The 22,204-nt window shown below is 46.8% G+C and overlaps 2 protein-coding genes across 2 annotated transcripts in view; both read right to left on the reverse strand.

Annotated features, from left to right (window-relative positions):
* Positions 1–4,555: 4,555 nt before the first annotated feature.
* On the reverse strand, positions 4,556–12,552 carry shisa4 (shisa family member 4). Its single transcript, XM_088639910.1, has 5 exons — positions 11,846–12,552; positions 8,030–8,207; positions 6,865–6,998; positions 6,291–6,491; positions 4,556–5,397 (listed from the first exon to the last, which is right to left on the reverse strand). Exons 1-5 carry the CDS (start codon positions 11,904–11,906, stop codon positions 5,357–5,359), a joined length of 615 nt encoding a protein of 204 aa, XP_088496036.1. The 5' UTR covers positions 11,907–12,552; the 3' UTR covers positions 4,556–5,356.
* A 1,776-nt stretch (positions 12,553–14,328) lies between these two features.
* ipo9 (importin 9) overlaps positions 14,329–22,204 on the reverse strand; it is a 29,769-nt gene continuing 21,893 nt past the window's right edge. Inside the window, exons 20-24 of the mRNA XM_088639908.1 lie at positions 21,659–21,792; positions 20,006–20,125; positions 19,091–19,192; positions 16,900–16,976; positions 14,329–16,183 (exon numbers count right to left, since the gene is read on the reverse strand). Coding sequence (XP_088496034.1) covers positions 16,073–16,183; positions 16,900–16,976; positions 19,091–19,192; positions 20,006–20,125; positions 21,659–21,792 — 544 coding nt within the window. The 3' untranslated portion in view covers positions 14,329–16,072. The remainder of the gene's footprint in view (positions 16,184–16,899; positions 16,977–19,090; positions 19,193–20,005; positions 20,126–21,658; positions 21,793–22,204) is intronic.

Consider the following 22,204-nt stretch of genomic DNA (forward strand, 5'->3'; position numbering starts at 1 on the left):
TCTTTCAAAGAATCGAAGGAAGTGCAATGAAAAATATAAATGCACAAAAGTATCAAAATACATGTTCATGGAAAAAATTGGGTCAGAAACAAAAAGCAATATTTGTGAAAAGCCGAGACGAACGATAAAAGATGAGTGACAACATTGGTTACTACAGAGAGGCACCGTGCCAGCTGGCTCGCTGGTCGCTTCCTCTGGGTAGCGGTTCTCCTCACACCTCGGACCCCGCCTGCTGCTGCTGCCCAGTCCCGGACCCCACCGTGTTCGGGGTGTCACATGCGTGTGAGGGTTAACTGTGGTGCATCATGGCTGCAGTCATGAACTGCACATGTAAGCATTGTGAAACCGTGCTAAAGAATGGTGCAGCGTAGATAGGCATCGTAATGCATAATAGCTTAATATACACGACAGGTAGCGCTATATAAAGGTGTCACTAAGCAAATGGTAATACGAAATAAGGACTATTGCTGGTGCGTTAACCGGGTTTCGACACATTTGAGACACGATGATCCGTCACTAAAAGGGGGTTTGATTGACAAGACGCGACGACTGTTTCGTTCGTTTAGGGTTTGCTCGCTCCTACTATTCCCCACGGATGGCCGGACTTTCACTTCTGGGTCCCGCACGGACCAGAGCTGTTGTACGTATTGAACTTGAACTTAATTGCCATATGTAACCGGTACTGGTACAATTGAATTCTTACTTACAGAAAGTCTCTCGATTGTAAAACAAGTGTAAAAAACAAAACAAAGTGCAAACAGTGCATCAAGACAATATACAAACAAACAGTAGACAATGTACAAGTAAACATGTAGACAGTTCGAATGTAAACAATACAGACGTGTAAACAATGACTGGAGATGTGCAATAAATAAGAAATCATAAAGAGGTAGATGGTGATGGTGTAGGTGTGGTCCGAGGGGGGTGGCTAAATGTGTTCGCCAATCTCACTGCTTGTGGATAGAAGCTATTGAAGAATCTAGTGGTAAGTGTCCGTATGCTCTTATATCTCTTGCCTGAGGGCAGTGGGGTGAAGAGCTCATGCCCGGGGTGGTGACTGTCCTCTGTGATGGCCACCCATGATGCCATCACAGCGGATGTACATACATCACATGATGTATAGGCCACTCATCAGTAACAGGGCCACTTGAGAAGATCATACTGGTCTGACAACGTCCTCTTCACTGCTGTGTTTGATCCCTACACCTTTACTAGTTAGACCGGGTGTACAGATGCAAACCGACCCCACAACATGCTGTGTTAATTATTATTCTAATAGCTCCTTTTTAGTTTGTATATATTTTCATAGCTCTTGGGGTCCACCCGAACCCTTCGAAATCTTCTGAGACCAGAAAACACCACTTAATTATACTTGTACACATACTTGTATTGTCAACACAGAGACCTGTTGTATTGCTAGGTTTTAGGTCAAAGGAAAATCAGATTTTCACACAATCTTGCCCATAACCAATAATCATTTATCAATTGAGTAGTTTGATTGAATGTGGCTTCTCGAAATCTGTTCCTCAGCACATCTTTCTCGTCGATCCTAGATTAGATACCGATTAAACTTGAAAACCAAACAAAATGTTCAATGACTATACTACATATTTTACTGTTTAATTGATTGAACATTTCAATTTAATTAATGTCCTGCGGGTTAATAAATACTCACCATGTGCACTTACGACATTACTTAATTACATAAGACGGACTCCAGTAACTCCAATAATTACTTTCGCTTTCCCTCCGCATTTTTCTCCAGACCAGGGGATTATTCATATCTAATCACCCGATGTTATCTCTCTGAAAATAACTTTCCGACATGAAACATCAACGATTCACACATATTAATCGCTGGTTTTGCCTCTTCAGTGATTTATCATTTCTTTTCAGAAACAAACGCGAAGAAACAGTTTCTAATACAATCGGAAAACGAGTCTAGAAGGACCCCTCCTGGTTGAGATACAAAATGACATGCGTAAAGGATAAATCCTTCTAGTTTTTTAATTTGATTTCCTAATCACGTCTCTGCTCTCTAATTGCATTTCTGACATAAAAACCTAGATGACAAATAAACTGCAACAAGACTAAAGTCATGTATCTGGGCACCCTCCCTCAACTGTGTGAAGCCAATGCAGTAACCCTATTAATGAATGGTACTGTACTTGAGTTTCAATCTAAATTGAAGAACTTGGGTGTGATATTTGATCCAGGTTTTTAGGTTGACCCACATGTGAAACGTATTGTTAAAACATCATTCTTCCACCTCAGAACTATTGCCAGAATACGTCCTATGTTGTTGCTGAAAAGGTGGTCAACATATTTATGTTGTCTAGAATTGATTACCGGAGCCCCACACTCACTGAGGAATCTAAATTCATATTGAATAAACTACATTAGGTCCAAAAGTTGGCAGCCAGAATCCTGACCAGTTCTAGAGCAAGTGATCACATTACTCCTATCCTGGAGGCCTTGCACTAGCTACCCATCAATTTTTGTGCTGACTTTAAAATCCTCATACTCGCCTATAAGGCTCTGCATGGCTTGTCACCTCAGTACCTGTCTGACCTATCTTCTTTCTCTCCACCTCACAACCTTCATTAATTAAATCCTGGTGTTCTGTCTCTCTCCCAAGCCCATCTACGTTCTATGGGTGACAGGACCTTCTCCTGCTAGGCCCCAGAGCTCTGGAAATCTATCCCTAAGGATATCACAGAGTGACTTAGCCTGAGCACTTTCACATACAGACTCAAAACCTTCTTCTTTAGAAGGACTTTTATTTAACTGGTTGTGTGGCTGACCCTTTGCTTTCCAAACCCTTACTGTAACTTATGTAATTCTGCTGTCTCCTCTCATTGTGTATTTTTTGTTCTGTAAAGCACTTTGAGAAGCCACAATGTAAAATACAGTTTATTATTATTCATTTGGGGGCATGTTTGTAAATTTCCTTTTAGTTCTCTAAAAGTCATACGGGATTTGTGATTGATATACCCTCAGAGTTTCCCAACCGCTCTTATTCAGACGTGCAGCCTAAAATCTACCCAACGGGACCTCTGTGGAAGGCCATGTTCCACCTGTGTCTGTTAATCAGTTGTAAGAACAGCAAGCAAGGTGAGGAGAGACTGTGTAGAGCTCTGAGTGCCGAAGCTGTGGCAACAGTATCCTTGAAGCAGGGTATGTGTGACCATCAGGACTGACCAAAGAAACAAGTTACATAAATGGTTGAAGAAGCAAACCGTTCAATTAGGTCAGCAATTAGGGCTGTTTTCCTCCAGGACCATGGCTGAGAACCACTGCTGTACTGTATTTGGCTGTGGGCTGCCACACGGCTCAGCTAGTTCAGCCCAATCTCAGTCTATAGACTGGAGTTCCTTTCTTAATACTCACTGCCACTGCTGGCTCAATGGCCATGCGTTGGTGGAACTTTGCTGATACTTTCTATTATGGAGGTAGGAAACAACATGGATTTTGAAGCCAGAGACCACAAAAGGTTAACTTTTAAGTATTTTATTTATTACAAATTGGCCAGTTTTGATTCTTCTTTTTTTTTTAATGTGGACATGGCTATCCATCATGTTACTCGACAATCAGTTAACAAGAAAAGCAGGATAGGCAACCACACGGGCAAGATAAACACCGCTCGGGGAAAAAAAGCCCTCAATCCCACTCAGCAAGGACTTGTTACAAAAGATTACTCCACAAGCCACCCACCCAAAACTGGTGTGGTTAGTAAACGAACAGAGAATTAGTTTTACCCAGTTTTGAAATCATAGATTTAACACATCACCTCGGTGTACATTTCACAGATCCAAGAAAACAGTTATAAAACAAAGCACTCGGTACAGTATGTCACATTTTCTTATTTAATGCACGTAACAGATCGACTACATCACAACCATTCTATCGCCGGCAGCTGTGTTTTACCATCTATGGGACTTGCGGGCAAACCTGCTCAACCGGCAACTAAAAAACAGGTTTCTACATAAAACGGGGGCCCCACTTCAATTATGGGTCACCTGCTGGAGACAGCCGGCAAAACCTCTCAACAGTGAACGAGTCTGTAGCAAGTAATCTGTTCAATTAAGAGAACTGTGGTCCTTGGGGATTGAAGAGAACTTCAATTTTGGTTCCACCTGTTTAATTAACTGGTAAAACACAAATAAATATGGATCACCGACACTACTGGCTCTCTGATGAGGAGACAATGGCCATGTATCAGTGGAACTTTATTATGCTTTCTATTACAGAGACAACATGGATTCGGCAGTCATAGACCTCAAAAGGTTGCCTTTTTTTATTTGTCCAAATCTTAAGAAATTGGGTATTTAATAGTCACTTATCCTGCTGAACTAAGGCTCTCCAGGACTAGAGTCTGAGATTCAACGCAGCTGAGGTATAGAAGGGGAGTCAAGCAGAAACCAGGGCTGTGTGGCTCAGCACCAGCATTGGTGACCAGCACCAGCAGCCCCACTGCACAGTTGATCAGGTGGACGAGTGAGAAACTGCTTCACGCAGCGATTTCAAAGGGCACTTTAGGGAGGCCAGACTGGTGCGTCCGATACGCGTTCTTACAGACCGTCTCATTGAAGTGGATCTTTCTGCTCTGGTCAGTTCCAAATGACGACAAGCATTTAAAAAAAAACAAAAAACAAAAACGCGAATCCTTTAATCACCATCAGTTTGTGGCCGGGAAGAAAAGCTAAAGTTCCCATCGAAGTGCTGTCAAATGAATAAATAAACGGAAGTTTGTAAACCACAGCAACAGGGGAGAGTCTGGAGAAATTAGCCATTTGCAGAGTATTTGAACTTCAAAACACCATGAACCAGAACACATGCACAGCCACAAGGATGCTTCGAGCTGAATTACAGAAGGAGGCGGCTGAGTGAGGTTTTTATATCACTAAGACCCACGAGGAGGAACAATGGGCCTAAAAATTGACATGAGTGACCTTTAATATCTATCTCTTTGTGCTCCAATACGATTAAGGAGAGAAAAAAAATAAAGCAGAGAAAAGAAAATGCAAAACGCAGAAGAGAAAACCCCAGAGACATGTGATCCCTTTTTCCAGGTGTAGCTGGAGGTCTGTGATGTGGGGCTGTTCCCGACTCCGAGGAGAATACTTCTGTTATTTGCCAGCTGACATCTCCACACTGCCCCCTGCTGTCCTGCAGATGCAGCACAGTCCAGCAGAAGTCCCAGCTCAGATCATGCTCCATCCAATGAGAGAAAACAAAGCCGCATGGTGTGAGTTAGTGCTTTTTTTTAAATGGGAGAAGCCGGTGGAGTGACGGCGAGAGAGGGAGGCCTGTCCCTGCTCTTCTGGCGCAGTCCTGTCCCCCCCTCTCCTGCTCCTCAGGGGCCGCTGTACTGCGGGGGGGTGTACGGAGGGGGCACTGCAACACAAGGAACAGCAGCAGGACGTCAGTGCTTGGCTTCATCGGTCTTCCTGCCTGCTGTGCTGCACCGCTATAATAGACACTGCCTCCTCAATCATCATCTGCTGCCTCACAGGAATCACACTGGGCAGCTCAACTTTGTACACACCTCACTGTCATTTAGCTACCACCGCCATTACAAGGTTTACAGTATCTCGCTCTTCTACACCAGCATGACCTGCGGCACCTGGGTGTTCTGTGGGAAGCTCCCAGGAGTGCCGGTTAAATCGGAAAAGATCAGACTGCAAAAGTGCGGATCAGGGGCTGGGGTGCTGAGCCAACTGTTAACCGTTCAGTCCTGGTCACTGAAACAGGCTCACATCTCATGTTGTGAAAAAAGAAACTGAATTCAAACGTATCCACCCATCTTTTTTCTAACCGCTTCTTCCAGTTCAGGGTCAAGGGGGAGCCGGAGCCTATCCCAGCAAGCAACCGGCACAAGGAGGGCAACACCTCATGATGGGACACCAGTCCACTTCAGGGCACACAAACAGACACGCACACCCGGGCCAATTTTCCAAGAGGCCGATTAACCAATTATGTCTGTGGACTGAGTGAGGAAACTGAAGAACAGAGAGGAGATCCACACAAACCCAGGGAAAACATACAAACTCCACACAGATAGCACCCCAGGTCCAGAGTTGAACCCAGAGCCCCAAGGCTGCAAGGCAGCAATGCTAGCTGCTGTACCACTGTGCCCCCCAACTCTGAACTCATTCGAGCTACATCCACACACAGCACACTGTTCAACTGCTTAAAATGGTTTGGCTATTATATTCACAACCAGAGTACGTCCCTTGAGCTGCCTAGATGGGCTGGAGTATAAATTGGTTTCTCCCACTGGCTCTTACCTGGCTGGCCATACCCAGGATCTGCGGGTGGGTAGGGTGGGTAGGGCGCCGGGGGCATCATGGGATACTGGTAGGGTGCGCCAGGCTGATACTGCGGTTCAGGTGGGTAACCAGGGTAATGGTACTCAGGGGCCCCAGCTGGTTTGCCTGGAGCTTGGTGTGAGGAATCCATGGGGTAGTTGGAGAGTGGAATTTGCTGGCCTGAAAAACATCACATTCGCATCACTGACTGGTACATCACTACAAAGCTGACCAGTTATGGCCAATCACTCCCTCGTTTGAAGGACGGATCTAAAGCAGAGGAATGAAAGGAGTCTTGTTTTAAAAAGGACACTCCTTACGAAGAAAATGGTAGCAAAATTAACTAGACACGATGTCTTCAAACCACACTTCCTGTCTCCCGTTCTACCCCCCATGTTGTGACAAGCAGCCTCTGGTCTCCGAGCATTAGCCTGCGGTCAGACCACGAATCCCAAACACATCCCTGCTACTGAATTATCCCGCGCTTGAGTCTACTTCTGTGTGTGGCACAGTCTGACACACCAACCCCCCCCCCCCCAGCAGGACCCCCTACCCTCGAACGGAGTCCTGTGCTGCTGGCGGCGCTGGTACAGGTAGCAGCAGGAGCACATGAAGCAGCACACCACGGTGGCGATGATGGCCACGAAGAGCAGGATGGAGGAGGCGATGCCAGCGATGGTGGTGGGGCTGCGGAGAGAGAGGTTACACGCGCACAGCACTCCGAGACTGCGCCCTGCCTCACATGAACTCACCACAGCAAACTTTTCTATCATATATTACATCCCTGCCAGGATCACGCAAGACTCATCGTGCAAGTTGTGCAACGTTTACCTTAGATACGCAAGCCCTCCCGCGGATGAGCAGCACAGAGTCGGTGTACCACGGTCACCAGCAGGATGCCATTTTACACTCGGTCTCGCTTTGCTGTCGTGCAGCTGTGGTATCCTGACCGTACCTTCTCTCACTAATGTTTCATTGATTTTTTACTGTGTATTTTGAGTGTTTCATTACAGGGCTTTAAATGCTTTGTTTTTTAAGCAAAATGTTTTTATTTATAAGTATCTTCAATGGTAACTCTCGAGCAAGTCGCTTTCCACTCACATAAACTATGTACAGACCTACCAAAAAGGATCTTCATGTAACCCGGGGAGTGGGTGTGTTTTCCCAGACTGTAATTAACCTACCAGTACATCTATGGACTGGAATTGAACCTCGGACCCCAGCACTACAAGGCAGCAATCCATATGACTGTGCCACATATGTGCAAAACAGATTATTAGGGTGCCAGTATTGATTGAATGGCTGACTCAGTGGCTAGAAGCGAATGCACAGTTCCCCAATCGCCAGCAGACCTGCAGTGATGTCAGTGAGGGACGTACTGCTCCCCCAATCAGCACCGTCTCCCCCAACAGGCACTGCGGAGCAGGATACACGACAAACAGCAGTTCGGGTCTCTGTGTCTCTACACGTCTCTTCCCTCCTCAATCTTAAAGCAATCACCAATTCCAAACTGAGAGAAAATATCATCAAAATGTTTGATTCGAGGTGTTTAACAAATAACATTTTTTTTATTTCTGACCTCAATGGATGCGCCTGCTTTGTCCAACACCCTGACAATTAAGAGACACTTGAAAGCTAAGAGAATAGGGGAACAAAAGGAATATTTATGCGCCATGTTACAGATCTGTCTTCTCCCTGGGTTGCTCAGAATTGAATACCTGAACTGGAAGAGCATGCAGTGCTTCTGCTCCCTCTCGGTGATCATCTTGAAGCTGTCCAGACAACAGTAGCGCCGGTGGCAGTTCCCGCAGCAGAAGGTGATGAGGGGGCAGTCGAAGCCATTGTGCCAGGTGCCGTTCTTATCCACGTACCACAGGCAGTCCTCGTTGGTGCTCACTGCAGACACAAAGGTCAGCAGATGCAATCCCAAGGCAAAGTGCATTTGAGATTGAGAACAGGGCCAGCTTCTGTAGACAAAGAGTTGTGGGAGTGTGGATCAAGCTGCCCAGCACGAGCCGATATCCAGCTCTTTCTTGGAAGAAAGCAGATCCTAGGGTGATAAGGTAACCGCAACCAAACATGCCTGATGGGTGAATGACCCTCTCTCAGCTGTCATGATTCTTATGTTGTGTGCCACATTAACAGAACACTCCTAGCCAAACTGGCACCTTTTGGTAAACAAGGTGCTCAAAATGCTCTATAGTTCTCAAAAGGTTTACATAGACAGAATATAAATAACTAAAACTGCTGCTTGGAATCTTGCCCATAATTTTTCCCAAAATCAACTATGAACGGAACTAAAGGGTGAAAGCTAATTTACTCAGAAGACAAAACTCACCACGCCCACTCTCTGAAGGGGTGTACAGTCGAAACAAAACCTACTTTCTTGAAGGGCGCAGCAGGCGAAGGACCTCATCTGAGCTTGAGGACAGATCCAGGCTTTTCAATCTGATTAGCGGTTACAGCCAAGGTGAAGGATACAGCAGAGTAAGACTGAGGCTTCTCCAGTACAGAAAAGTCACCTCCTCCGTCTTCTCTAAACCTGCTTCACAGGCTCTATTGCAGACTGAGTGGCTCTGGTGCGAACTTATCGCTGAACTCAGAGCTTCTCAATTCACTCTACTACAGAAAACCCAACTGAGAGCACTGGCAACTGGCAACAAACTGTAATAGAAATGTGATGATCCAGGTAAATATCCAATCCTTGAATTCAGGGAAACTAACCCAACTATTAATTTGGGGTAGCTGGATTGGTTTAGTTATCTTACAAGCTATCCTGATGAATCAGAAAAAGACTTCATAACATTTCAATCTGAAATGCTGTGCATTTGCAAATTTCCTGGAAATATCCAGCACCCACTGCTACTGTATTAAAGCAAATGGATCAAACCACAATGCATGAGGACTCTTTCCCTGTGGGTGAATGTCAGACTCAATGGAGCCTAGCCTGGCAAGCACTGGGCACAAGGCAGAATACACCCTGGAGACACCACACCATATCACAGGACAGAACAACAGACGCAAACACCAACACACACGTGCTCACACCAGGGCCAATTTTCCCAGAAGCCAGATAACATACCAGTGTGTCTTTGGAGTGTAGGAAGAAAACTAAGCCTCCAGGTGAAACCCACATGGACACCAGGAGATCAAACGTACAAACCCTACACAGACAGACCCCCAGGTCCAGAACTGAACCCAGGGCTCCAGCGCTGTGAGGCAGCAATGCGGACCACTGCGACACCGTGACACCCCCAGAAATTGGAATTCCAGAAGCTTTTTATTTTAAACTTTAAAACCGTCCGGCAGAAGAAACCGTGAAATAAACCAGCTTTTGCAAAATTAACATTGCAGGACATTGTCTTGTCTGAATGTTGCTAAGAAATGACTCGGAAATATGCTGTGCAATCAAATAAAAGCCTATAGCTTCCTTGCCATGTCAAATTTTCCGAAGTAGGACAGAAAGAGAACACATTTGAAATTGCCCGCACAGACCAGTAAGCCTCCAGGCACAATTCATGCACTTGAATTGTGATGAATAATGTACGGGAGTATACATTAATATACGCACTAAGGCACAAGGGGCGCTTTACAAAAAGGGTGGTGGGAGTATGGAACAAGCTGCCCAGCTATTTTGTTGAAGCCAACTCCTTTCAACACATGGCTGGATGAGGTCCTCAGATCAATAAACTACTAAGAGACACAACGTTTCAGCTGTGGAGCCTTCTTTCGGACCTCATCACACCTGAAGAGAGCTTTCTTTTCCTGACAGCATGGAATAACCCTTTGCAGCCTATGTATGCTGACACAGTTACCTACATAAACCTCTTCAATTAACTACTACCAAACGGGCTATTTTATGTTCACAATAAGCATCCAGGGACGTCTAGAAAGTCCAGATTGGCACAGAACTTCTGCTTGATACCACTTCTGTTCTTAAGACACCTGCAGAGAGGATTTCCAGAGTGAAGCCCTGACTGACCGCTCCTCAGCTTGTCCTTTTGGTCAGGAGATGAAAAAAAAAGGAGGAGGGTGCACAGCTCAAGACAACAGCCCTCGCCAAACCCGTTTCTGGTTACCGAAACTGAGCAGCTGCGGTATGTTTTCCCATCATGGCTCCCCCTCTAGATTAATGGCTGTCACTCTGCTCTCCATCAGCTGTTCCTGGGTTTCAGCTGCCTGCTCTGTTCTGAAGGGCCGTCCCTCAGGAAAGACCAGAGAGAAGCGGTTGTGTCTGCCTTCAAGCACTTAGTGAGGTACCTCCTCCTACATATGTTTACTGCTGTGGTTATACAATATAAGACCCATCCATCCATTTTCTAACTGCTAAATCCCATACAGCGTTACAGAGAAGCTGGAGCCTATCCTGACAAGCAACAGGAGCAAGGCAGGGCACACGCTCACACCAGGGCCAGTTTTCCAGGAAGGCGTTTACGCTACCAGTATGTCTTTGGACTGCAGGAGGAAATCCATGTGAAGATACAAACTCTACACAGATAGCACCCCAGAAATTGAAACTAGGGCCCCAGCACCACAAGACAGCAATGCTAACCAGTGCACCACTATGCTGCCCACCACACAATATTCGTGCATCTTTTAATGTTTACCCTCCTAATACCATCTGCTTTGTCTTCCTAGATTTTCATTGATGGGTAAAGGATATCCCATAAGTACCGCTTACAAGGGTTAAAGGACACACGGATATAAACGCGCCCACAACACCAAAGCAAAACAAGGAGCATCATGAAAGAAATCAAGCTGATCCGAGGATCAGAAAAAATCATTATGCCTCTCACGGCATCTGATTTTCTTTTCAGTTGGCACGGAGTTTACGAAGAGAAGTGTTAAATATACTGTATGTACCTAGAATCAAAAGATGACGGCTCGGAGGTGGTTTACAATGAGTGTACATAAAAAAAGACTGGTGAGATATATTTTAGAGAGGATACAGTGCCACTCCGAGCAGTCGCCAATACAGAAACCTTTTTGTCTTCGGTTGCAGGGTGAAAACAGAAATGTTATTTTCCACGCAGGACAACGTACACGCCCCGCTGCTATGATATAAATGGCTACACACTGTACTTCTTTGGTGCTACGAGTATTTTTGTTAGCTTATAATAAGTGCAGTGTGAGTGTGATGATACAATATTACAGTTATTAAAGCAACAATACGTCATCAGCTGCATGATTTTTAATGGTACATTTAAATAAAGGCCAAGGAGATCCTAGGATTTGTACTTTGTAGGATGTACTGCATTTCGAATTAAACATCCTAAATTGCAAACACCACAGCAAATCGGTTTTGCAAGCACTTAAGAGATTTTTAACAATAACCCCCCTCTTGTGAAATGCTTATTACCAACAGCTACCCACCAGATACTCATCCAGTGCAAGAACAGTAATAACAAAATGTAGCAGCGGTTTCCCCAGCAGTGAGGATAAACAGACACGTTATAATGTCAATGCAGCTTTTAACGTTTAATTTTCCAGAACAGAGGCCTTTCAGTGTATCTCAGACTGATAATGTATCTTACCTTGCCCGGCGGAAAGCGCGATGACCAGCAACGGCCAAGCCAATACAGCGAGCACGGACATCTCGCCGGAGAATTCAAGAATTCAATAAATTCGATAAGAACCGCAGCCGTTCGTATAGCGAACTACGTGTATTGCATCCCTAGCACCCACTGAAAACTGTAAAAAATGTGTAATTAAATCCTGTTTGCGAAGCAGCGCTGAACATGTAACGGGCAGCCGGCTAGCCGCGTCCAATGACACCGGGCTCCTCGGCAGTGACGCTTTCAGAGGCGTCTGAAGGTCCCCAGCGCCCGGCCTCCTTTAGCGCATCCGCAGAAACACGCACCACCGTATCGGGGCCTGGAGAGCCTTTCTCCGGATTGGAGGAACAGGCTGGTGTCCATCTGTCTGAGCCGATAACACTGGGGAAGCTCTACGGCCTGCCGCTTATATCCTCTGAGAAACACAGCAGGTGGTTGCGGTAAAAAATGTCTTCCACGCAGAGCTGGTTGGAAATAGTATGCTATGTTTTACGTTGTGTCGATTTGCTCTTCTAACAGTGCCAGTTGGGCGGCTTCAGGAGTAGGGGGTTAGAGGCTTTAATTAAAACAGTTCCCAAAGCACGATAGTTCAGTCAACTATCGAGAGAACGAAGTCGATTAAAAAATCTGCTTGGTGCTCGATTCCCATGCAATTAAAAATGATCATGAAGTCCGGTTGCGGCTCCAACTCTCTTGCCTGTGGACCGAGAGCTGTGAAACGCAGACTGAACGACCACTGCTGCTTTGGAAAATCAATTAATATTCAATTTGTTAAACAACAGCTACTCCGGCAGCAACATTACTGAGTGAGGGGGAAAAAATGAAGAGGCTCAAATAATTCAAACTAGTAATTCCCTCTAGCGCAAAAGAAAAGTTATACTTCTGCTTAAGTCAACAGTTTAATAAAACAGTAACGGTGTTTTGATGAAGAATTTATACTTAAGCGTCTTTAACTGCTGTGTATTTTTTCCAGCCTATTCGGTCCTGCTAGGCGGTACCTTTTCTTTCTTGATGAAGGAGTGATGTTGTTATGTACTGGCAGCGTTTTTTTACAAACCCCAGCCTCTAGCCTTTAGTGATGAGATGTTCCTGTTCTCTGCCTCCGAATTCATCCCCTTTGTCCGCTGAGGTTGGAGAATGGGGTGCGTGTTCCATGCAAACATCTGCCAGGCTTTCTGCACCCACAAATAATCCCTTCCAATGCCATTGCACGTTTTTTTTTAAGTTTATACCCACGCTATTGGTTACCTAAATTAGACATTTATCCCTTGTCTAGACCAGCGAGGGGCAATCCTGGTTCTTGAGGCCCTGTGTATCTGCAGGTCTCATTCCCACCGCGCTCCAAATGAGCTCAAGCAGCTATTTACTGGCTTAATAGGACAATTTAACCCCTGCTTTGAGATGTAGAAAAATTGTCGACATTAGCCCTTCAGGACCAGGACTGCCCTGCTGGTCACCAGGCTGTAGGTGGCACTGTGGCAGTAAACACAGCTGGGGCCAAGTGCAGTAGCGCCAACAGCAATAGATTACCCAGGTGGATTAAAATAGGGAGTGTTGTTAAGCAAGACGTTGTCCCCAACAGCTGAAGAGTATTCACATTTCTACATGAAGTGATCTCTGAATTGCTCAAATTAAATCATTTGGTGATGTGAGCACCATCTAATTGCCCACCTCTTTAAAAAATGGATACATTTATGGTTAGATACAAAATAGCAAGGGGGGGAGTTCCCTGCCTAATTTCAGACAAAAGCCAGAACATTAAATTGGTCCCACTAATCCTTGAGCAATTTAGCCTATCGCCTGATGTTGTGCTGTTGGGGACTTGAAAGAAACCCACAGCAGCAGCTGGGCTGTAGCTCTCCAGGACCAGACGCGACTGGCAACTACAAGAGCACGTTACACCTCTGTGGAGTTCCTGCTGAAAGGTCCTGCATGGTGCCCTCATTTTCCATCCTTTACCAGTGCCCTACTCCAGGTCGCTCTGAAGTTGGGGAAAAAGAAACATTAGCTGGAATTTAAGTAATGGGAATACACTGAGGGTGGAGTAGAGGTTAGAACTGTTGCCTTGCAGTGCTGGGATCCTGGGGATCAATTCCAGACCTGGGGTGCTATCCATGTGGCGATTATATGTTCCCCCCACTGTCCAAAAACATACTGGTAGGGCAATTGGCTTCTGGGGAAATTGGCCCTGGTGTGTCTACCCGCTGATGGACTGGCAGCCTGTCTCACGCTTGTTGCTTGCTGAGACCGTCTCCAGCTGCCCCACAACCCTGGGTTGGATGAAGCTGTCAGAAAAATGGATGGATGGAGAATGGTTTGTTCTAAGTACTAACACGGGATGAGGAAGCAGTGACCAAGAGCGGCACAGTGGAGGGGATCATGGGAAGTGGTCCCACCCAACTCGACAGCCAAAAACAAAGCCCAAGTACTTCAGCAATAAGCAAAACAGGACATTTCTTCCCTTTTAATTAAGATACCTTTTTAAATGTGCTTTTTTTTATTGTCTTTGTTTTCTTTTTCCAAACCTTACAAACGTTAGAAACAGGGCTGTGCTTGCAGCTGGCCCTGAACTGAAGCAGATGTGGCAGAGCTGAAGGGAGGGGGAGCACGTCACCGGAGGCCCATCCTGCTGCGCTGGGCAGGGACAGCTGGGAGCTACTCGCCGCCCATTCGAGAAAAACGGGGCTCCCCCGCTTTCAGACGGCGCTGTCCAGAAATACCGCCGTGCCACTGCAACTCGAGGAGAAAGTGCCAAGGTGTCCTTCACTGACTGTCTAGACTCTCACGCTGAGCTGACCTGGATGTCGGCGGCCACACCTCTTAGTAAGTGAATTGATTGCGGATGACGACAGCTTTGCAGGAGTAGCCTTCACCACTCTCCCTTGCAAGTGCAGACCGCCGAGCCCAGCAAGCCCGGGAGGTAAGACTTGCATCTCGCCTGGCTTCACTTCCTCCCTGCCAAGAATGGGCAAGTCTAGATCCTGGGATCCAGGGAGAACTGATTGGATTTTATCCGATTTGAACCATGTGTTTGGATTTGCATGCCAGTCCTCAGTGTTTAAAGGTTTAAAAGCTGCTAAATGAAAAGCACCTCTAAAACCTGCGGGAATCTAGACCCTCAGAAACTGGAGCTGCCCATCCTGGGTTTGTACCACTTCAGAACAGACATGGAAAAGTTATCTTGCTCCCCCTGAAGACCCACTCCACAACCTTTTGCATAGCTGTGTTGTCCTTGCTGGTACATTACCATGTGTCCGCAAGACGACAGAAGCACTTGAGCCAAACGGCCTTGTGGCCTTCATAAACAAAGCTGTGACAACTGTACTTCTGGGATGGACTTCGGTCTTGCAAAAAAAACCCAGTAAAGCACGTTACCCTGAACCCACTCCTCAGAACCGCTGCTTTTAACAAGTGCATCTGTGTAAAACATGCCAGGACTGACAGCACAGTGAAAACTGATTACAAGGTCCCCCTGCTGGTCAGTCCTTGAAGTGCTGCCCCCATCTCCGATTAAAGGCAGTCCAGGGTGGAGGGTAGAGTGGTGACCAACTGTTCCTCAAGGAGAAAGTCCCAGGGTTCTGCCAAAGTCCTTGGAAAATCCGCAGAACTGGGAAGCAAAAAGCTGTAGGCTGCATGCCCACTCTCTGTCCCAGAACCACCTATTCCCTATTCCCTCACCTGCTTTACGGCCTTGTTCCTTTTTCTCTCCAGCAAAACACGTCAACTGCATCTACAAAAACAATATCCGTCCGCAGAAGGCTGTCCAGATCCCAGTTTGCAACCACACGGCCTGCCCCCCGCCTGCCCTGGAGAGAAGCTGGGATGCGTCCCAGAGCAGTCCTTCGGAAAAAACATCCTCCCCGAGTCCTGGAAACGCAAGGAACGCGTCCCTTCCAAGGTAAAACTTTTCCCCTCCCCTCCTCGTGTTTTTAAGCCCCCACGCATTCCTGGCACCCCCTACTGACAGTCCACCTCCAGCGCAGCCCGTCTCCCTCTCACGTGCAGACTTGTCCCTTTTCCGCACTGAGCCGCGGGGCGGAGAGGAGGTCACAGCCGGCTCTCGCCCTCTCCCCTCCCTGGGCGCTCCGCAGGATGGATGGGTTGGAGCTGGGCACGTGGGCGGCTCCTGGGAGGGATGTGGCGTGGGTGTGGCGTGTGTGCGAGATGTGGTGGTTTGGCAGGGGGGAGGAGGAGGAGGCGGGGAGGCTAGATGCCGATGGACTGCAGGACCCTCCGTTCCGCTTCGTTCAGGTGGCCAGAGAACATGGAGTAGTAGGGCTGCTGAGCGAACTGACGCAGGAAGTCCGTCAGGTAGGCCTGGAGTGGGGAAGGCGACAAGCATAGAGAGAGAGGCAGCTCTTTAATACCGCCAACAGGGGGCGCTGGGTGACGTGGCCAGGTACAAACAGTTTCGATGAAACTGTTACATCAAAGGTACCAATCCTGGTCACAGAGGGTTAGTGTCTACAGATTTTCAGTCCAGCTGGGCTCTTAACGACTTGCTGGGCTCTTATCAGCCCGTTATTGGTCTAATTAACCAACTCAGAGATCTATAGCTAGTGGTGCTGTAAAAAACAACCTGGAGATAAACAAGCGAGCCACTCTGGAGCCCCTACTGCCTATTTTGTAAGGTCATTATTTTACTCTTAGTGAATTAAAAAGATCTAGGTGGAATCCCAAGACATTTCAGCACTTGATATATTATTTTGGGACAGATGTGGATCCTTTTTTCCCCAGTGTTCAAAGCTTGCCGTTGAGCAAACTGGATGATAAAACGTATGGGTCTTAGTTTCTTCATGGTTCTCCATGGCCATGACATACTTTCTGTAGACTTAAAGGTTCTACCGTGTTGTCAACAGATATATTTGTAGATGAGATGCATCTTTCTACCATATCTGTGCTGTTTAACTGTTAGAGATCTGAAAGCCGCCTAAAGTGGATTTCTGATGGAGTGTAAAATTCATTTGCATGTATCTGGGAGAAAAATTGAGAAGAGCCTGCAGCAGTGGTTTTGGAAATGATCAGCGATTTACCTGAATGTCTATTTGATAAATCGGGTCCTTCAAGGCGTCTGGGTCTTCTTCATCCTCATCTTCATAGTAATCATCGTCTGAGCAATGACAACAAAGGCATCACACACACACACACAACACACAGCGCTTGACTCATCACACTACAGCGATTCATCTAAACCAGCATTATTAAGTCAGCCACTAAAGGCATGACTGATGCATAATAATTCAGTTTCCCCACTACACTTCTGTCCCAGTGTCAACCCCTAGACCTAGCTACCAGATACAGTACTGTGGTGTTTGGGTTTACTCCATTTTGTGCCTTGTGTTGCAACATACAGATTCTCTCCGTATTAAGGCTGCCCATGTTCTTGTTGCATAGCATAGAATAAAAAGCAGAAGGGCTGACTGATGCTATCATACAGTGCCTTGCGAAAGTATTCGGCCCCCTTGAACTTTTCAACCTTTTGCCACATTTCAGGCTTCAAACATAAAGATATAAATTTTTTATTTTATGTGAAGAATCACCAACAAGTGGGACACAATTGTGAAGTGGAACGAAATCTATTGGATTTTTGAAACTTTTTTAACTAATAAAAAAATGAAAAGTGGGGCGTGCAAAATTATTCGGCCCCCTTGCGTTAATACTTTGTAGAGCCACCTTTTGCTGCGATTACAGCTGCAAGTCGCTTGGGGTATGTCTCTATCAGTTTTGCACATCGAGAGACTGAAATTCTTGCCCATTCTTCCTTGCAAAACAGCTCGAGCTCAGTGAGGTTGGATGGAGAGCGTTTGTGAACAGCAGTTTTCAGCTCTTTCCACAGATTCTCGATTGGATTCAGGTCTGGACTTTGACTTGGCCATTCAAACACCTGGATACGTTTATTTGTGAACCATTCCTTTGTAGATTTTGCTGTATGTTTGGGATCATTGTCTTGTTGGAAGATAAATCTCCGTCCCAGTTTCAGGTCTTTTGCAGACTCCAACAGGTTTTCATCCAGAATGGTCCTGTATTTGGCTGCATCCATCTTCCCCTCAATTTTAACCATCTTCCCTGTCCCTGCTGAAGAAAAGCAGGCCCAAACCATGATGCTGCCACCACCATGTTTGACAGTGGGGATGGTGTGTTGAGGGTGATGAGCTGTGTTGCTTTTACGCCAAACATATCGTTTTGCATTGTGGCCAAAAAGTTCGATTTTGGTTTCATCTGACCAGAGCACCTTCTTCCACATGTTTGGGGTGTCTCCCAGGTGGCTTGTGGCAAACTTTAGACGAGACTTTTTATGGATATCTTTGAGAAATGGCTTTCTTCTTGCCACTCTTCCATAAAGGCCAGATTTGTGCAGTGTAAGACTGATTGTTGTCCTATGGACAGACTCTCCCACCTCAGCTGTAGTTCTCTGCAGTTCATCCAGAGTGATCATCTTGGCTGCATCTCTGATCAGTCTTCTCCTTGTCTGAGCTGAAAGTTTAGAGGGACGGCCAGGTCTTGGTAGATTTGCAGTGGTCTGATACTCCTTCCATTTCAAGATGATCGCTTGCACAGTGCTCCTTGGGATGTTTGAAGCTTGGGAAATCTTTTTGTATCCAAATCCGGCTTTAAACTTCTCCACAACAGTATTACGGACCTGCCTGGTGTGTTCCTTGGTCTTCATGATGCTCTCTGCGCTTTCAACAGAACCTTGAGACTATCACAGAGCAGGTGCATTTATACAGAGACTTGATTACACACAGGTGGATTCTATTTATCACCATCAGTCATTTAGGACAACATTGGATCATTCAGAGATCCTCGCTGAACTTCTGGAGTGAGTTTGCTGCACTGAAAGTAAAGGGGCCGAATAATGTTGCACGCCCCACTTTTCATTTTTTTATTAGTTAAAAAAGTTTCAAAAATCCAATAGATTTCGTTCCACTTCACAACTGTGTCCCACTTGTTGGTGATTCTTCACATAAAATAAAAAATTTATATCTTTATGTTTGAAGCCTGAAATGTGGCAAAAGGTTGAAAAGTTCAAGGGGGCCGAATACTTTCGCAAGGCACTGTACATCCCTGTGTCATGAAATTGACTATTAAAGGATAAAAAATTAAATAACCACAGACTAATGTCAAAAATCATAAATGCTTTATTCTCTTAAAAACAGCTGTGTGCCAGATGTGAGTGAGCACGACGAGGCAGAATGGAGAGAGGGGGCAGTATTGTGCTCTTACCATATTTGTTGGACGCAATCAGGTCAGACAGCAGCTGTCCAGCCAATCCTTCATCTTCCTCGGCCTCCTCATCCTCTTGTTCCTCCCACATGTCTCCTGAATCTGGAGGGAGAGAGAGATGCAGGCTATGATCAATGCACAGGCAGTCTGTAGATCCACATGTCACTAGCTAGCTTGGTCCCCCACCTGCTGTTTTATAATGTCTCTGGGCTTTCGAGAGGCTGTGTCAGCACAGTTAGCTCGCTCACAGAGAGCTCTAGCCAGGGCTATGTCACTAGCCAACCGTGACTGATTCTTGGCTTGTTAACCAATAGTGACAGTGTCTTGGCTGTGGGAGCTTGTAGTGACATCAGGAAGCTCCAGCCCTCCAATCAATCAGTGGTCCTACAAGGCCCTGGGCTGCCCACAGCACGTTCATTGGCATGTGGCAGCGGGAGAATATCCACCGCCCCCTACTTCTCCTTGCTGGAACTGGGAGCTGCTGTAAACCAAAAAATAACCGGTGATTCCATGCAGGAAGGGTATAAGGATTTTTGCAGCATAGACATAATAATCAGCTAACAACGCTGTAAGCTTGCAGGGACCTAGCACATACCAAGTGATCGTTGTGGGACAGCTGGCTAGCCAGGCATACATATCCACCCCTGCCTGTGACGCATGTGCTCAGTCAATCCAGCCTCAAACTGATGCTATCTTGTCATCATCAAACTGTACAGGTCTGAGCTCAAGCAGCACTGGAGTGTGGCAGACTCTTCACTGCAAGAAATCTCCAAAGCCTAAGAATATCTCCAGGAGAAGTCCCAGGTTCCTCAGAGAGGGCAAGGCCAACGAGGTGGCAAAATTTGGCTATGTGGCGAGGAACTGTATGCTACACTTCAATGTGGGGTAGTTCTGACGCCCCTGTCTTTGCCGTACCTTGGCTCCAGTCTGCGGCAGCGGCTCGTGACGCGTTGGTCTCCATCACGGAGGAGAGCTCATTGATGATCAGCTTGAAGATCTTCACCAGCAGGGGGATATTGGTCCACCGCTCAGGATCTGGGGGAGAGGGAGAGAGACTTTACCCCAGAGCACAGCGAGGACTACCTAACAGAAGGACTGGCTCCTTGTGATATCCCTCCCCACAAAAACACATCCCCACCATCAACTCTGCCAATTTAAACCCCAACAAGCCCAGATGAAAACGTAATACAAAACCAGTTACATCAAAAGGTCTGTCTTGGGTTCACAGGCTGATGGTCAACTTGGAACTCACCGTCAAGTCAGCGTTTTTTTTTTTATACACCCGTGCCATTTGGAATCCCTACTTGTTTTATGAATCAGCTCCACCTAGAAATGCCGGAGAGAAAGCCATGTGCACCTATGGCACGCTCACCTCCAGAACCGCCAGCCTTGGAAGATGCTATGAGCTCCACAGCACCCGACAGGAGAGGTCACACCAACTGGAGATGTTGCTGCGACCTGGATCGCCCCCCAGCAAGCCCCCTAGCAGACTAACTCCAGCACCACCACCATCGCGGTGTCAGGCATGTCTCATCACCTGGGGACTCCTGGAGACTGGATTTCGTCTTAGTGGCGGGATGCAGGTTTGAACATGGGATGCAAGGATCATACAGCTCAGCCTGCACCTTACTGTTTGAGCCACTCAGGATCGGAGCTGAATGATCTTTTGATTCATACCCAAACCACCTTGGGAAAAAGGTCCCAGGTCCCTCAGAGAGGGCAAGGCCAATGAGGTGGCAAAGGCTGGATGTATGGCGAAGAACTAGGCTGAACACGCAGGGCTGACGAATGTATAAACTGGACCACACACCTTGTGTTTCAGTGCCCTGACATCACTGCTCAAATAACTGGAAAAAGACTGATAAGAACATGGTGGGACAGTGTTGTTTTACCACTGGCCCTCTTAGCAAGTGCTATGTGCTGTGACATAAGGGGTTACAGATCCCACGTTTTTCTGGCAAATGCTCATTTGACACACCATGACTTACGTGTCAGCTGCCAAACAGTTTTCCAACACTGTTCCCTATCAGTATGGCTGCCAGTGACCCTGAAACGGTCTTACCTGGGGAAAAAGCTGCTCCCTTTCTTCCCTGACCTTTTCCTGTCAAAATATCACACACCACGATTAACCTCCTCACCCAGACTGCTTCTCCTTGATCCGACTGTCATCTAACTGATTCACCAACCAGATCCAATTAACACTCCCCTTCCAGCGCCTCTCATTAAGTTACACCGCGGGGCTCAGCTGGTGACCCTCTTCTGAATGAGCCTCGGATTCCCCGAACAGCAGCAGGGTGGACTTCAGCGGGCTGGGCTGTCCCTCCCCCTTGCTGTACAAGTGACCCCACTGATTCACCAGGTGCCCCTCTGCTCGGCGTACTGCGGGCCTCTAGTGGCCGGGGCGCAGGACGGCTGGCACGTGCGGGCCCCAGAGGGAAGCGGGCACGGTCCTCGTGACTGGTGCACGGGCACAAGGCTCACACCAATAAAGCCTGATCTGCTGGCTGTCCCCAAGCGAATGCACATTGCTTCTAAGCCAGGGCCGTGCTGCGGGCGGCGGGCTCGTACTTTTGGCGCTCTTGGAGCGCGTGCGGATGCCCTCGTCGGGGTTGAAGATCTCCTCGCCCTTCACCATGATGTCCTGCAGGCGCTTGTCGTTGGTGTTCACGCCGTGCTGCAGCAGCTTGCACAGCGCCACCGTGCTGCGGGGAGGGAGACAGAGTAGGGGAAAAAGAGAAGATGCCATCAAAAGAGAGGCTCCCAATGCTGGTCGTCACCTGATGATTTCTGATAATAAAATAATAATACCTTACTTATAAATGACCTGTGCAAACCCAAGGATGCTGTACATAATGAAAAAGGAAAAGAGTGAATAAAATGAAGCATGCAGGATACACTGTGAGGGAATCAGACACAGGCCCCAGTAAAAAGGTGAGCTTTAGGTTTAGATTTGAAAACAGTCGAGGAAGAAGAGTTGGAGGAAGGGCATTCCATAACAACGGAGCAGATGAAAAAAGCTCAATCACCAAAAGTCTGAGATTAAGTCCTGGGGACAATGATCCAAGGACCAGCCTCAACTGAACCAGAAGGAATGTAAACAGAGGGGTTAGATTA

The sequence above is a fragment of the Lepisosteus platostomus genome, chromosome 7, assembly GCF_059453375.1.
Source record: "Lepisosteus platostomus isolate fLepPlt1 chromosome 7, fLepPlt1.hap1, whole genome shotgun sequence".
NCBI classification, from domain to species: domain Eukaryota; kingdom Metazoa; phylum Chordata; class Actinopteri; order Semionotiformes; family Lepisosteidae; genus Lepisosteus; species Lepisosteus platostomus.

Excerpts from the sequence above, each read along its gene's own strand:
- shisa4 (XM_088639910.1), bottom strand. The coding sequence starts at position 11,906 with ATGTCCGTGCTCGCTGTATTGGCTTGGCCGTTGCTGGTCATCGCGCTT. Across the intron at positions 6,492-6,864 it reads GCACAGGACTCCGTTCGAGG|GCCAGCAAATTCCACTCTCC; the intron begins GTAGGGGGTCCT and ends GATGTTTTTCAG. Across the intron at positions 5,398-6,290 it reads TCCTGGGTATGGCCAGCCAG|TGCCCCCTCCGTACACCCCC; the intron begins GTAAGAGCCAGT and ends CTTGTGTTGCAG.